The sequence below is a fragment of the Hyperolius riggenbachi genome, chromosome 1 (genome assembly GCF_040937935.1).
Source record: "Hyperolius riggenbachi isolate aHypRig1 chromosome 1, aHypRig1.pri, whole genome shotgun sequence".
NCBI lineage: Eukaryota > Metazoa > Chordata > Amphibia > Anura > Hyperoliidae > Hyperolius > Hyperolius riggenbachi.
This window is the reverse complement of record NC_090646.1, coordinates 612066066-612082600: the sequence shown is the minus strand read 5'-3', so window position 1 is coordinate 612082600 and position 16535 is coordinate 612066066. Positions and strand designations below refer to the sequence as shown.

The 16535-nt window shown below is 44.0% G+C and overlaps 1 protein-coding gene across 2 annotated transcripts; it reads right to left on the bottom strand.

Moving 5' to 3' along the window:
- Positions 1-3734: 3734 nt before the first annotated feature.
- LOC137559267 (gastrula zinc finger protein XlCGF57.1-like) lies at positions 3735-16341 on the bottom strand. Of its 2 annotated transcripts, none has more exons than XM_068271799.1 (3): positions 16291-16341; positions 12213-12885; positions 3735-6042 (listed from the first exon to the last, which is right to left on the bottom strand). In XM_068271799.1, the coding sequence occupies exons 2-3, from the start codon at positions 12709-12711 to the stop codon at positions 4907-4909; spliced, it is 1635 nt and encodes a 544-aa protein (XP_068127900.1). In that variant the 5' UTR covers positions 12712-12885; positions 16291-16341; the 3' UTR covers positions 3735-4906. The 2 variants fall into 2 exon arrangements, with proteins under 2 accessions (XP_068127900.1, XP_068127901.1); XM_068271800.1 differs by having other exon boundaries at positions 12213-12880; positions 16291-16315.
- Between the last annotated feature and the right edge of the window lie 194 nt (positions 16342-16535).

The window sequence follows — 16535 nt, the reverse complement described above, 5'->3', positions numbered from 1 at the left end:
ACTGTTAAAGGATACACGAAGTGACATGTGACATGATGAGATAGACATGTGTATGCACAGTGCTTAGCACACAAATAACTATGCTGTGTTTTTTCTTTCTCTGCCTGAAAGAGTTAAATATCAGGTAAGAGTCTGACTCTGTCCTGACTCAGACAGGAAGTGACTACAGAGTGACCCTCACGGATAAGAAATTCCAACTATAAAACACTTTCCTAGCAGAGAATGGCTTCTGAGAGCAAGAAAGAGATAAAAAGGGAAATTTCTTATCAGTGAGGGTCACACTGTAGTCACTTCCTGTCTGAGTCAGGACTGAGTCAGCCACTTACATACCTGATATTTAACTCTTTCAGGCAGAGAAAGAAAAAAAGGAACACAGCATAGTTATTTGTGTGCTAGGCACTGTACATACACGTCTATCACATCATGTCACATGTCACTTCGGGTATATTTTAAGCCACTTTGTATCTAGACCTCATTTCCTTTTTATGGACCAGAGCAGTTTTGACATTTTAGCTATATCCCTGTTTAGTCAGCAATAACTTTATTCCTACCTATGACACGATGACAGATAGATAGATAGATAGATAAAGCTTTTTTCAGGACAAACTAGACTTTCGTTGGGCAGTATTTCTTCCTCCAAGAACATTTTGTTTTCTATGAATTTTAGTGGGAGATATTAAAGAGACTCTGTAACAACAAAAAGATCCCCTGGGGGGTACTCACCTCGGGTGGGGGAAGCCTCCGGATCCTAATGAGGCTTCCCACGCCGTCCTCTGTCCCACGGGGGTCTCGCCGCAGCCCTCCGAACAGCCGGCGACTGTGCCGACTGTCAGTTCAATATTTACCTTTGCTGGCTCCAGCGGGGGCGCTGTGGCGACTTTCGGCACGGAAATAGACGGAAATACCCGATCTCCGTCGGGTCCGCTCTACTGCGCAGGCGCCGGAAACTTGCGCCTGCGCAGTAGAGCGGACCCGACGGCGATCGGGTATTTCCGCCTACTTCGGCGCCGACAGCCATCAGAGCGCCTGCGCAGGAGCCAGGAAGGTAAATATTGCGTCACGGCTGTACGGAGGGCTACAGCGAGACCCCCGAGGGACGCAGGACGGCGTGGGAAGCCTCATTAGGATCCTGAGGCTTCCCCCACCCGAGGTGAGTACCCCCCAGGGGCCGTTTTGTCGTTACAGTTCCTCTTTAAATAAAAAATGAAAAAATACATACATGGTGCTGACATCACACTGTGGGAGGGGTTTCACCACCATATCAGCCATACAGAGCCCCCTGATGATCCGTTTGAGAAAAGGAAAAGTTTTCTCATGAGAAAGGGGGTATCAGCTACTGATTGGGATAAAGTTCAATCCTTGGTTACGGTTTCTCTTTGAAGGACAACTGAAGTGAGAGGTATATGAAGGCTGTCATATTTATTTCCTTTTAAGTAATACTAACTGGCAGCACTGGCAATCTATTAGGCTGCAGAAGTGTTTGAATCACACCAGAAACAAGCATGCAGCTAATCTATTCAAATCTGACAATAATGTCAGAAACACCTGATCTGCAAATGCTTGTTCAAGGTCTACGGCTAAAAGTATTAGAGGCAGAGGATCAGCAGGGCAGCCAGGCAACTGGTATTGCTTAATAGTCAATAAGTATGGCAGTCTCCACATACCCCTCACTTCAGTTGCCTTTTAAACAATTTTTGTTTTGTAAAGATTCTTTTTTTTAGGATAATTTTTGGTACTAAGACAGATGAGGAAATAGACATCCCAATGGACTTGATTCACTAAGACAAATAGCGTGCCTTATTACAGTTAAGGGGCCTTATCAGAGTTAAGCCTTATCAGCCTTACTAGTAGCAGGTTGGATGGCTGGACCATGCTGGCGCTGGGTGCGCAAGCCATACTAATTTAGCCCTAAATCTCAGTCAGAGAAGCTGCCTCTACTGGGTAAGACTCTCACTACTCTGCGTCTCTCATCGCTTCACTTTGGTTCCTGCTCCTATTCACTGCAGATGAGGTGTTTCCTCTATAATACTTCTTATTGATACTTTCTGTTGCATTATATTCTTGGTGGATACGCTGTATAGGTTCGCACTGGCACTTTTTGTCTATATTGGCCATCTTTATGCACTAGCACTTGGTATGCTTCACTCTAAATACTTCATTTTTTTGCATTTTCTATAGTGTTATCACCCTTACACTAGCATCATGTGATATTTATGAATATTAACAATACTGCACAGATCTATGTATATTTTTTCAGCATTTTTATTGCATGCTTCACAAAGTATTTTTATATTTTGTTCTGTTTTTGCAAATTGTTCTTGAGAGATCGCACATTTTATATATATATATATATATATATATATATATATATATATATATATATATATATATATATACATATACATATATATACACATATATACGGTTTATGCTATTAGTATTACTAGACATTTGGCATATTTTATTATTATGTTGTATATTAATCTTCATATTAGGAACTACAGAGCCTTGCCAATTTATTATTAGTCGTCTGTATACAGACTTAGGGATGTCATGTGACCATGCCTTGTTTTTAATCATGCACATTTGATACAATAAAGAGTTTCTGAACAGTGAAGCAGTGATTAATTTTGATTTCAGCAATTATGACTTCAGAGTGGGAATTCTGATTCTTGAGGTTGTTTGTGCATGTCAAGTGAAAGGCAGCCTATTGGGCCAATCAAAGTGCAGAGATAATGTCCTTTAAAGTGATTGGACCGGCAGGGGCTCAGGGCAGGACTAGTGGAGCTCTCGTCATTGCCAATTAGCAGGCATATGTTTGTAGCGCTCACTATGCTACTCTGATAAGGCCCCTTAACTCTGATAAGGCACTGAATAGGCCCCTTAACTCTAATAAGGCACGCTATTTGTCTTAGTGAATCAAGCCCATTGTGTCAATAAAACATAACATAGTGATTCTGTAGCCAACCAGCACCACGAGCATTTAGACTCCAAAACACGAGATGAGAAAATCCATCTAATCACACAGTTGTAAATACATCCAGGCATGAATTAGTTATAGCAGATCACCTTACTGCAGAAGGACCACATGGCTCCCCCATGTGTGCATACCGCAGACCCATAATCCACCTCAAGGATTTGTGCACAAAGAGGAGGATTTTCTGCCACTGGGTATCATAAACAATTATCCAATTTTATTGTATGTATATATTGTAAAAAGAAATTGAAAAATTACAAACTTCTTGTAATTACATAAATTACATAGCCTTGCGGTTACACATGCAGTATAAGGCACTTTTGCCTTTAAAGGGAATCTGAAGTGAAAATAAACTTATGATATAATGAATTTTATGTGTAGTACAGCTAAGAAATAGAACATTAGTAGCATATATATGAGTCTCATATTGTTTCCAGTACAGGAAGAGTTAAGAAACTTCAGTTGTTATCTATGCAAAAGAGCTCCTCTGAGCTCTCCGAACAAGCTTGGTCGGCTACAGTGCGGTTTTCTAAAGCACTTATCTCAAACTCTTACTGTTTCTTGTTTGTTGAAAGTTTTACTACAGGAAAGTTCAAAGGGTCAATAGCTCTGCTCTGTTTCATTGTTTAAAATACAGAGTCTAGTTTGTAAACTGCAAATATTAGAGAATGATGCAATGTTATTAAAAAAAAAAAAAAAGCTATATAACTAAAAATAAAAATATGAGACTCCTTTCTTTGTGACTAATGTTCTTTGAATTATCCATACTACACATCCACATAATTCATTATATCATAAGTATTTTTTCACTTCAACGTCACTTTAAAATACAGACTTCCATTGAGAGGTGGACCATTTTTTGTAAATGGGCAAGTAGTCAGAATTTGGATGGAACACCAAGCACTGGGAATATTGGACAACCCGAGCGCCATATCATTTACATTGGTCTCCCCGCGCTGTATATGAAATAGTTTGTCAGATGCTTGGCAACTTATAGGGCAGCTGGATAGTCCCTAAGCCTCTTAGTACGTGGACTTTGTTTGCAGTGGGCTTGCAGTGATTAGTTTGCAGTGGGCTTGCAGTGATTTTGCTACATTCGTTGCATTGCACTGCAATAGTGTGTAAGTCTCCATAGACTTTCAATGCCTTTACAATGGCCTGCAGGTTGGGGGGGGGGGGGGGGGGGTAAGTGATGCGATGCGCCGTGTGTTTCGTGAAGGAACTCTAAAAGACACTGAAGCGGGAAAAAATTATGACATAATGAATTGGTTGTGTAGTACGGATAATTACTAGAACATTAGCAGCAAAGAAAATAAATATTTTTATTTTCAGTTATATAGTGTTTTTTATGCATCACTCTCTAATATTTGCAGTTTACACACTACTCAGCACTCTAAATGATTTTACAGAGCAGGCTAGTGAACTATTGACCTGTCCTCTACAGAAGAAAAAAACAATACAATGACTGACAGTTGAGATAACAAGCTTCAGAAGACAGAGCTCTCTGCGACTTTGAAAGTCGTGGAGCTCAATGGCTCTTTTGCATAGATAACAACTGGAGTTTCTTAACTTTTCCTGTACTGGAAACAATATTAGACTTATGTCTTTGCTTCTAATGTTTTATTTCTTAGCCGTACTACACATACAAATCATTGAATAATGTTTTTTTCGCTTCAGTTTCTCTTTAAGGTATTAAATTACCTCATTTGGAAATGGCTCATGTATATGGGGCCTGGTTTCCACTCCCAAGTGTTTGCCCAAGCCAATCAATCTCTGACTTAATAGCAGACATAACATCCTCCAACAGTAATTGAGTAACTGTCTGTCACTTGGTAAGGGACATGGAGTCAGTGGTGGTGAGGTAGATGCAGATGTCGTTACAGGTTTGCCCCTCATCTCTTGCGGGGTCGGCAGCTTTGGTGCTTAGGCCTAAGTCAGGGGCTTCTCACCAGTGTGAGATCTCTCATGTCTGATAAGGCTTCCTTTATTTCCAAAACATTTCCCACACTCAGTACATGAAAAGGGCTTCTCACCAGTGTGAGATCTCTCATGTCTGATAAGGTTTCCTTTAAGTCCAAAACATTTCCCACACTCAGCACATGAATAGGGCTTCTCGCCATCACCAGTGTGAGATCTCTCATGTCTGGTAAGGTTTCCTTTAATTCCAAAACATTTCCCACACTCAGCACATGAATAGGGTTTCTCACCAGTGTGAGATCTCTTATGTCTGGTAAGTTTTCCTTTCATTCCAAAACATTTCCCACATTCAGTACATGAGTAGCGCTTCTCACCAGTGTGAGATCTCTTATGTATGATAAGGGCTGATTTCCTTATAAAACATTCCCCACACACACCACATGAAAAGGGCTTTTCACTAGTGTGAGATCTCACATGTCTGACAAGATATATTTTTCTTGTAAAACATTTCCCACACTCAGCACATGAATAAGGCTTCTCACCAGTGTGAGATCTCTCATGCATGCCAAGTTCTGATTTCCCTATAAAACATTTCCCACACTTAGTACATGAATAGGGCTTCTCCCCAGTGTGATATCTCATGTGTAAAACAAGGGAATGTTTATACCCAAAACATTTCCCACACTCAGTACATGAGTAGGGCTTCACACCAGTGTGACATCTTTCATGTGCAACAAGGCCTGATTTCTCTACAAAACATTTCCCACACTCAGCACAGGGATAGGGCTTCTCACCAGTGTGAGATTTCTCATGTCTGACAAACAGTGATTTATAGACAAAACATTTCCCACACTCAGAACATGAGTAGGGCTTCTCACCAGCGTGAGATCTCTCATGTCTGACAAGTTCTTTTTTCCAAACAAAACATTTCCCACATGTGGAACAGGAATAAGACCCTCTAGCAGTGGGAGAGCACAGCTGGGCATGAGGCCCCTCGGGGACAGACAGGTAAGGGGCATCTGGGGGAATATTTGGGATGACCAAGATATCCGCAGGAGACTCTTGTCTGATGACATCATCATCCGTTATGCAGTCTGTGGACCCAGAGAGATGAGGCTCTGAGAGGTTCCTGATGCTAGGACTCCACTCTGCAAATAGAGAAACATCATCACTTCCTGTTAGAGAATTCTGAGGGGAGGAACAATTATCATTAGGGATGGTAAGTGAGCTGCTGATAATTCCAAGTTGATGCAGATTGGAAATTGACCCAATGCAGCATCTGTATAACTTTGCACATTTTTAGCATACAATTTGCACCATCTCCGAGTTATTGGCATGTTATTTTTGCATCTCACTAACAATCCCAACACCTAAAGGTGGCCAGACCTCCAATTCAGATATTATAATCGGATGAAAATCGCTGCTGCCAAGTGAATGCCCGATCAACGATGCAACCAATTTTGATCTGACATTGGTCTCATGAATTGGTTGAATATGCTGCAAGATGTCGGGCCATCATGGTCAGTGGCATGGGCGGCGCTAACGGCGAACGATATCGGGATGAGCGACAAATCCCCCTGTTTCCCCAGAATCTATACTGTATAAATGTACACGTGTGCTGTGTGCTTTTATACATTACCTGGGCTGTGTAGCAGTTCCTAGGTGTCTTACTAATCTGACACTTTTCCATTAGCCGTATACACGTCGCCAGCGCATAGTACGCATGCCACAGGCCACACTGGTGGCGTGTATAAAGCTAATGGAAGAGGCTGGATAGGGACGATAGACAGGCTACGCGACACAGGACAGGTGATGTATAAACGCACACATGCACACTGCACACACGTACATTTATACACTAGGGAACATCGGCGAAGCGGCGCATGCAGCAGATGTGGCAGACTTGGACAATTCTCAAGAGATTTCATGCTGAAATTGATCAGGAATCGGCCTGCGCTGTATGGGCAGCTGACAGATCTCTCACCGATCAGCTTCCTTCAGAGAAAGATTTGTCTCTTGGTCGAATCTGCCCATCATCGTCTGATGTATGGGCACCTTTAAGCATTGCATACAAAAGGCAGTGTCTCCACTTGGATTTTGCAATTTTAGCTTGGTTTATTTAATGGTAACACAGCACAGCATTTTGGCATGCAGGCCTTTGTCAAATAAGCATTTGATAAAGGCCTGCATGCTGAAATGTTGTGGTGATTTGTGGCTGTGTTACCACTAAATAAATCAAACTAAAATTGCAAAATGCATGTTTAGACCCGGCCTTTTGTATTCTCTGCATTGGACTTCACACCCTTTGTTGGGATTCGGGCGTTGGCTAGTTGACTTCCTGGTGTTATGAATGACAGTGGTTTGAGCGATTGAGTAATTGCTTTGCTGGCACCTTAAAGCATTGGCCATACATACAAAAGCACTAAAGCAAAGTAGAGCTTGATGAGACGGTAGAAGCAATGTTTTACTCTTATAACAAGTTACCTATATGTACTTACACTGTAGCAAGAAATAGTTGCTATGTTTGTAGAGCAATGTGGTTTCAATTACACATTCTTATTACCATTGTATACTTGTGTCACTCATATGCCCCTTGTAAATGTAACCTTTTCTTTCTTTTGTCCCTAATTGTGCAAATAAAGATATTGTGACACTACAAAACACAACATTATAGCGAGGAAGAGGAAATAAAAATTATATGCACTCTCTTCTCTGCACTGAAGGGGGCACACAGGAGGTGCAGAGAAGGCACTGTAGGGGGGCACACAGGAGGTGCAGAGGGAGCACTGAACTGGGCACACAGGAGGTGCAGAGGGAGCACTGAAGGGGGCACATGGGAGGTGCAGAGAAGGCACTGAAGAGGCACACAGGAGGTGAAGAGGACACAGGAGGTGCAGAGGGAGTACTAAAAAGGGTACACAGGAGGTTCAGAGGGAGCACTGAAGGGGGCACACAGGAGGTGTAGAGGGAGCACTGAAGGGGGCACACAGGAGGTGCAGAGCGAGCACTGAAGGGGGCACACTGGAGTTGCAGAGGAGGCACTGTAAGGGGGCACACAGGAGATGCAGAGGAGGCACTGAAGGGGGCACACAGGAGGTGCAGAGTGAGCACTGAAGCGGGCATACAGGAGGTGCAGAGGGAGCACTGAAGGGGGCACACAGGAGGTGCAGAGAAGGCACTGAAGAGGCACACAGGAGGTTCAGAGGGAGCACTGAAAGGGGCACACAGGAGGTGCAGAGCAAGCACTGAAGGGGGTACACAGGAAGTGCAGAGGGAGCACTGAAGGGGGCACACAGGAGGTGCAGAGCGAGCACTGAAGGGGGCACACAGGAGGTGCAGAGAAGGCACTGAAGAGGCACACAGGAGGTGCAGAGGGAGCACTGAATGGGGCACACAGGAGGTGCAGAGCGAGCACTGAAGGGGGCACACAGGAGCTGCAGAGGAAGCACTGAAGGAGGCACACAGAAGGTAAAGAGGAATCTAAAAGAAGCACACAGGAGGTACAGAGGAGGACCTGAAGAGGGAAGACAGGAGGTGCAGTCTGAGGACTGAAGGTGAGGAGGCACTGAAGGGGGCACACAGGAGGTACGGCTGATCCTGCTACTGCACAAGTTCCCGGCCGTGTTAAATACTATTCCCCCTCCAGGCCGCCATGGATGGTGGGGAATGAAATTATAGTGTTTTAAAAGTAACTTCAGCTCCGTCTTCTGACAGCGCCAAAGTTATTCCCTGTGCGCCCAAGTCACCTGCGCTGAAATGGCAGTGTTTTCAACTGTAGGGAGCACACAGGAGGTAAAGAGAAAGCACTGTAAAAGGTAGACAGGAGGTCCAGAACGAGCACTGAAGGGGGCACACAGAAGGTGTCGACCCTTCTCCTCCTGCATAGCAACAAAACGCACTATCAACTTTACAACTGACTCCGCATCTGTACTGCATCAGCCCAGCGATGGCGCCCAGTGGATTGGGTACTGATCTACGATGGGTGACATCAGTCAGCCCGTGTGTATGGACCTTTAGAGACAACTGTTCCCAGAAGAAAAGATGGGTCTAATCCCATGTTTTATCACCTGGTCTAATATGTCAGTGTCCTTCCTATAGAGTGCCCAAAACTGTATCCCACACTCCAGTTGTGACCTCACAAGTGATTTATACAGAGGGAGCAGTATACTAGCATCTCGTTATTTTATTTCCCGTTTTATGTATCCCAGAATTTCATTTGCTTAAAAGAGGATCTGTAAACTTAAAAACTGGGTTGTACCTACCTCGGGAGGGGGAAGCCTCTGGATCCTAACAAGGCTTCCCCCATTCTCCTCCGTCCCATGGTGGCAGTTCTAGCAGCCCCCAAATGGCGGACATGTTCATATTTGCCTTCCCCCGGCTCCAGCGCAGTAGCAGCTCTCTGCTGATGCGGAAATCGCTGAGCCCAATAAGGTCCACTCTACTGTGTAAAATAAGAAACAAAAGAATCGCACATCTTAGCGTGTGGATCTGCTGGTGCAGGACTCCTCGGCAGCAAGAATCCCGTATCAAAAAGGAGGAATCCGCACAAAAGTCTTCAGGAACAAAATTGCAAGTTTGTTGTCCCATTACACACAGATGCAATAAAGATCTGACCAAATGGCTGACGATCGTTTCGGGGGTCTCTGGGGTCCCCTTTGTCAAGGCAACGAACAGAAAAATCATGTACCATGTAAACATGTTTTTTCTGTACTATGCCTTGACAAAGGAGACCCCAGAGACCCCCGAAACGATTGTCAGCTATTTGGTCAGATCAGATATTGCATCTGTGTTTAATTGGACAATAAGCTTGCAATTTTGTTCCTGAAGACTGTTGTGCGGAATCCTCCTTTTTGATACTGCACTCTGCTGTGTAGGCACGAATCGCCTAAACCTGCGTAGTGGAGCGGACACGATCGGGCTCAGCTATTTCCGCCAGAGCCCATCAGAAAGCCGCTACTGCGCCTGCGCTGAAGCCGTGGAAGGTTAATATTGCAGGTGCTGCAGCGCCCATGCCACGGCTGACATCATGTCGGCTGTGGTTTCAGGGGCTGCCAGTACTGGATCCCTTAGACTAGGATAGAAAGTGATCTATGAAAGTGACCCCACACTAGAAAGTGATCTATGTTATAGCGTGAATCCGGCATATCTCATCACATGTTACGGATTAGCCAATCCAAATTGGATAAGTGTGAGGTGCAGATGTGTGGTCTGTATTGGGTGCGCTTTATGTGCGGTCCAGCATGTTTTTAGGGGGGGGGTTAACTAGCTGGGGGTGTTGGGGTATAGCAGTGTTCTCACGGAATTTTTGATACAATAAAGTTGTTTTTTATACGGTATATTGAGTGGCAGCCTAGTTTTTGATTGTATTGGTTGTTGTTTTTGTGGACTGGCCTTCCCTTCCTGTACTCACAGGAAGGTTATGCCAAAATTAATATAACAACCCGTTCACCGGATTCTTTAAATAAATATACTAGGAGGATGGGGGAAGCCTTATTGGGATCCAGAGGCTTCCCCCTCCCAAGCTATGTACTCCCCAGGGGAAGTTTTTTTCATTACAGTTCCTCTTTCAAGGACAGCTTAAGTGAGAAGAATATGGAGGCTATCATATTTATTTCCTTTTAAACAATACACATTGCCTAGCAGCCCTGCTGATCTATTTGGTCGCAGCAGTAAATCACGCCAGTAACAAGTATGCAGCTAATCTTGTCAGATCTGACAATGTCAGAAACGGCTGATCTGCTGCATGCTTGTTCGGGGTCTTTGGCTAAAAGTATTAGAGGCAGAGGATCAGAAGGACTGCCAGGCAACTGGTATTGTTTAAAAATAATTAAATATGGCAGCCTCCATATCCCTTTTGTTACGGTTGTCTTTTAACTACTTAACGACCGCGTCACGCCTATAGGCGTGACCACGGCGTAGCCCAGGACTCCGCTATGCCTTCAGTCTCCCAGCTGCGATCGCCGCTAAAAGACTGTTAGACGGGGAAACCGCCGTCTATTTAGTTAGTACAGCGCTGTGATCTAAGGCAGCGCTGTACTGGAGAAAGCCGCGTGAAACGGCTGTCCCCCTGGGGGAGACAGGAGCGATCTGCTGTCATAGGCTGAAGCCAAGGACACCCAATTGCTGTCATAGGCAGGCAGAAGGAGGGAGGGAGGGACCAGAAGAAAAATAATGAAAAAAATACTAATATTTAATGAAAAAATAAACAAATAAATATTTATAAGAAAAAATAAACACCCTAGCAGCGATCAGACCCTACCAACAGAGAGCTCTGTCGGTAGGGATAAAAGGGTGGTGGTGGTGGGGTCACTTGAGTGCTAAGATGTACGGACCTGCAGTGAGCCCTTAAAGCTGCAGTGGCCTATTTTGCATAAAATGACCTGGTCACTAATTAAGCCCAGGTTCCTGAACTGGTTAAATGCTGCTACTTGGCACTGAATACGGTTGTTTAACTTGTTATCGACCAGCATTCCCAAGTCCTTTTCCAATTCTGATGTTCCCAGCTGAATGCCATTTATCTTATATGTTGCGCTACCATTGACACGTCAATGGTACATAACCTTACATTTATCTACGATAAACTGCATCTGCGATCTGTCTGCTCATATGGCCATGCTGTCAAGCTCCTGTTGTACAATGTCACTATCCTGCTTGTGTTTATAATTCTCCATAATGTTGTATAATCTACAAAGATGGAAACTTTACTATGTAATCCATCGACTAGATCACTGGTAAATTAATTGAACAGGACTGGTCCTAACACTGACCCTTGCAGGAGCCCGCAGCAGGGGCAGGGGCCTTCTGCCCCTTAACCAGGTCTTTATCTACATATACACATTTTCCCCTAGTAGCCTCAGCTTCTGCATCAGGCTATTGTGGGAAACAGTGTCAAAAGCCTTTGTAAATTCCAAGCATAGATATACAGGGACTGTTAATAGCTTGTTACAGGTTGGTAGAACTAGAAAAAGCCACATACGGTAGATTTCTGTTGGTTGAAATAATACGTGATTATAGCTACATGTGACAATATAGATCAGCATTGTATTTATATTGTGAGATGTAGAAGGATGCTTCTCACTCATCCACCCCCCCCCCCCCCCCCTCTTCACAGAACATGGTACTCCAAAGCCATCAGTGTGTCTGCACTGTTACTGCTAGGAAGCTGTTGTCAAATACAATCATGAATGATAGTTTTAGATGGAAAACATCTAACATGAGTACATAGCATAACCCATAACATGGCCAGTCTGTGAGCGTGGCACAGTTATAACAGCAATAAAGATACACATGTATTCTATATTTAATGTGGATTACTCACCTGCTCTTCCCTCTGTAACAGTGTGCTCTTCTTTAATTGTCCTCATAATTACCCCTTCCACCATAGACTGCTGATCACTCCTCACATGCGTCTCTTCTTCTTCCTCTTTAATTGTCCTTATAATTACCCCTTCCACCATAGACTGCTGATCACTCCTCACATGCGTCTCTTCTTCTTCCTCTTTAATTGTCCTCATAATTACCCCTTCCACCATAGACTGCTGATCACTTCTCACATACGTCTCTTCTTCTTCCTCTTTAATTGTCCTCATAATGACCCCCGACTCCATAGACTGCTGATCACTCCTCACATACGTCTCTTCTTCTTCCTCTTTAATTGTCCTCATAATGACCCCCGACTCTATAGACTGCTGATCACTCCTCACATACGTCTCTTCTTCTTCCTCTTTAATTTTCCTCATAATGACCCCCGACTCTATAGACTGCTGATCACTCCTCACATAAGTCTCTTCTTCTTCCTCTTTAATTGTCCTCTTCATGTCACTCTCCTTGGTAGACTTCTGATCACCCCTCACTTATGTATCTTCTTCTTCTTCTGCTAAGTTACATAGAGGTTGTAGTAATGGCCAATTACAATGCTTCAGGTTGTAGTTTTTCATTCTGGCGCACCTTAGCCATACTAATTCTCTAGAATGCTGGGGAAGATGGCTATACTAGAAAAGAAATGGCATTACTGGGGTGGAGTATATTACATATTGGAGGTTAAAGTGAAAAAAAATGATATAATTAATTGTATGTGTAGTACAGATAATTTCTAGAACATTAGTAGCAAAGAACATATTCTCATATTTTTATTTCCAGTTATAGTTTTTTGTTTTTTTTTATAACATTGCATCATTCTCATATATTTGCAGTTTACACATTATACTCAGCATTCTAAATGATTTCACAGAGCAGGCTATTGAACTTTCCTCTGCAGAAAAACTAAATACAGTGACAGACACTTGAGATAATAAGCTTCAGAAGACAGAGCAAGGGGGCAGGGCTATGTGCCAGAAGCAGGCGGACTTTGGGCTCAGGGAGTGAGCTGAAGATACATAGCAGGAAAGCAGAGCCACGAGGGGGCAGGCTTGGGCTTGAAAAGACATCACAGAAGACTGACTCAGCTATAATCATTACGGGGCAAAGCTAGACTGATTGCTCAGTCAGAGATTTTATTAGAGCTGATAACTATCTATCCACAGTAGATAGAAAAAGTATGTAAACCCTTTGGAATTCACAACAATAGACAATCACACTCTGCTTAAACGAATGACACACAAATAATTAAATGTAAACATTCACAGTGGAGGTGGAAAAAGTATGTGAACCCCTAGCCTAATTACATCTACAAGAGCTAATTGGAGTGAGGTGTCAGCCAGCTGGAGTCCAATCAATGAGCTGAGATTGGAGGTGTTGGTTACAGCTAGAGATGTTGCGAATGGTTCCCGAACTGTTCGCCGGCGAACATCTCCAAATCTGCGGGCCTTCTACTACTTCCAGGTCGCAATGACCCGGAGTAGTACGCCTGCGCTGCCCGGCAGAGCGCGTCCTAGATCGCGCTCCTGATGCCGGGCACTTTCTGCGCTTGTGCGTGACGTCATGAGTGACGTCACGCTCATGCGCAAAAAGTGCCCGGCAACAGGAGCGCGATCTAGGACGCGCTCCGCCAGGCAGCGCAGGCATACTACTCCGGGTCATTGCGACCCGGAAGTAGTAGAAGACCCAGAGAGATTCGCCCGGCGAACGGTTCGGGCCTTTTCTAGTTACAGCTGCTCTGCCCTATAAAAAACACACACCAGTATATATGGGCATCACGGTGGCGTAGTGGTTAGTACTCTCGCCTTGCAGCCCTGGGTTCCCATTTTGAATCCCAGCCAGGTCAACATCTGCAAGGAGTTTGTATGTTCTCCCTGTGTCTGTGTGGGTTACCTCTGGGCACTCTGGTTTCTTCCCATATTCCAAAAACATACAGATAAGTTAAAGTGACACTGAAGCGGAAAAAATTATGATATAATGAATTGGTTGTTTAGTATGAATAATTAAGGCTGCTTTCACAGTGGGACGTTACAGGCGCACGTTAGAGCAGCCTGTAACGCAGCCCAACTCACAGTAATGAAAAATCAATGGGCTGTTCACAGTGCCCACGTTGCATTACATTGTAACGCTGCACGTTCTGGGAAGGTGCAGCATGCTGTGCGTTATACTGGGCTTTAGCTATGTTAGACTGCTTGCACATGCTCAGTGACTAGCCACATGGCTAATATTCACTGCACTGTGGTGACGTAACCTGGACTCGTAGCGTTGTCTGGATCATGAATGAATCGTTCATTTGATCCGGATCTTTTTTGTGAGTCGAATCATCTGGATCATCACAATGAACGATTCGGTTCACAGTGGATGTCTGTCTGGAAGAAACAGGAACATACAGAATGCACAGTGCAGGGAAAGTCGTGTCCTGCTAGTCATTTCACCCCCAGTCTGCTTCCCTAGTAAAATGATTCAAATGATTCGGTTCAAAGATCCGGATCTTTTCAATGATCCAATTCGAATCATCCAAATCCTTGAAAAGATCCGGACTTCCCATCACTATCCTGGAGCGGCTGTTCTATCAGTATAGATAGAAAGAAAACAGCGCACCAAGAGCCAAATAACGCAGCTCAATCTGACGTCCAACTTCAACACAACCAGGCGTTGCGTTAGGGGCACGTTATGCGATCAACGTCCCCTAACACGCAACGTCTTGGTGTGAAAGAGGCCTTATAGAACATCAGTAGCAATTTTCAGTTATATAGGTTTTTTTTTTTATAACATTGTATCATTCTCTAATATTTGCAGTTTACACACTACTCATCATTCTAAATGATATCACAGACCAGGCTAGTGTACTTTTAAACTTTCCTCTGAAGAAAAAAAAACAAAATACAGTGACAGACACTTGAGATAATAAGCTTCAGAAGACAGAGCTCTCTGCGACTTTGAAAGTCGTGGAGAGATCTGTGGCTCTTTTGCACAGATAACAACTGGAGTTTCTTAACTCTTCCTGTACTGGAAACAATATTAGACTTATATCTCTGCTGCTAATGTATTATTTCTTAGATGTACTACACATACAAATCATTATATCATAAGTTTATTTTTACTTCAGATTCCCTTTAATGCCAGTACTGAAGGACACAGGGAGGACATGGCTATACTGGATGGACACGCTGTCTATGTCTGTAATGTTGCTGAATTAATTTATTACTAGGAAGGTGAGATGACATGTAGGGGGACCACTAGAAAACTGACAAACAAGTCTTAATACCTAATGACCGCATCAGGCCAATGGACATGAACGCGGCAGCAGCCCTAGGACCACCTAACGTGGACTGGCGTCAAGTCCTGGAGCTGCAGTTTATCAGGGAACGCGCGCGAGCATGCGCGATCATTCCCTGCCAGTTCACGGAGCTATACTCCATGTTCAGCCTGCTAGCTGCGATCGCAGCTAACAGGCCATTAGTAAACGGGGAAAGAAATCCTCTTTGTTTACATTCGTACAGCCCTGCTATCTAGTGCAGCACTGTACAAGGGACAATTGGCTGTCCCACAGAGTGGCAGGGGATCAAAGCCCTCTCATAGGCTGATGCCTATGAGAGGCGGAGAAAAGGACAGATCGCTGTCCTAAGCAAATCAGGACGGGCAGGGGGGTGGGAAGGAGAAGGAGGGAGGGAAAATCAGGCACAGAAAGCCTGAAAAAACAACAACAAAGGATCGCAGGAGCGATCAGACACCTCCAAATGAATGCCCTGTTAAGGACAATAAAAGGAGGTAAGACTCATGTGTGTGCTTAGTTGTAGGGCTGTGCTGCACGCTGAGAAAGTTGCACAGCCCTGTATTGTGAAAAATGGCCTGATCACTAAGGGGGTGTAAGCCTGTGGTCATGAAGTGGTTAAAACAGTTATATAAAAGTTTCTTATATGGCACTTCAAGTGGCTGGTCAGGATAGTGACAGGTGTACTATCACCTCTTCTGCAACAACGTATGTCCACCCCGACCTCTGCTCAGCTCAATATATAACAAAAATTTCACACAATTACCTCTTTCAACAACGTGTCCTCTCCACTTCCTGTAATATCTTATCTTGCTGCGTTCCATCACTTCCTATCTGTGGCTTCATTACTTCCTGTCTTTGCGTTCCATCTGGGAGAGGTGGGATTGCCATCTAGTGGTGAATAAGCTAACTGCAGCCTCTGTCTGTGGACTCACCTGCGCTTAGCCATCTAAAGGTAGCCATACACTTAAATTACAGAGGCGCAAGAATTATTATTAATTTTTATTTAGT

What these genes read in the sequence shown, in the direction of transcription:
- LOC137559267 (XM_068271799.1), bottom strand. Translation starts at nt 12,711, where the DNA reads ATGAAGAGGACAATTAAAGAGGAAGAAGAAGAGACTTATGTGAGGAGT. An exon ending in TGTTACAGAGGGAAGAGCAG is followed by an intron (nt 6,043 to 12,212) that starts GTGAGTAATCCA and finishes CTCTATTTGCAG; the next exon opens with AGTGGAGTCCTAGCATCAGG.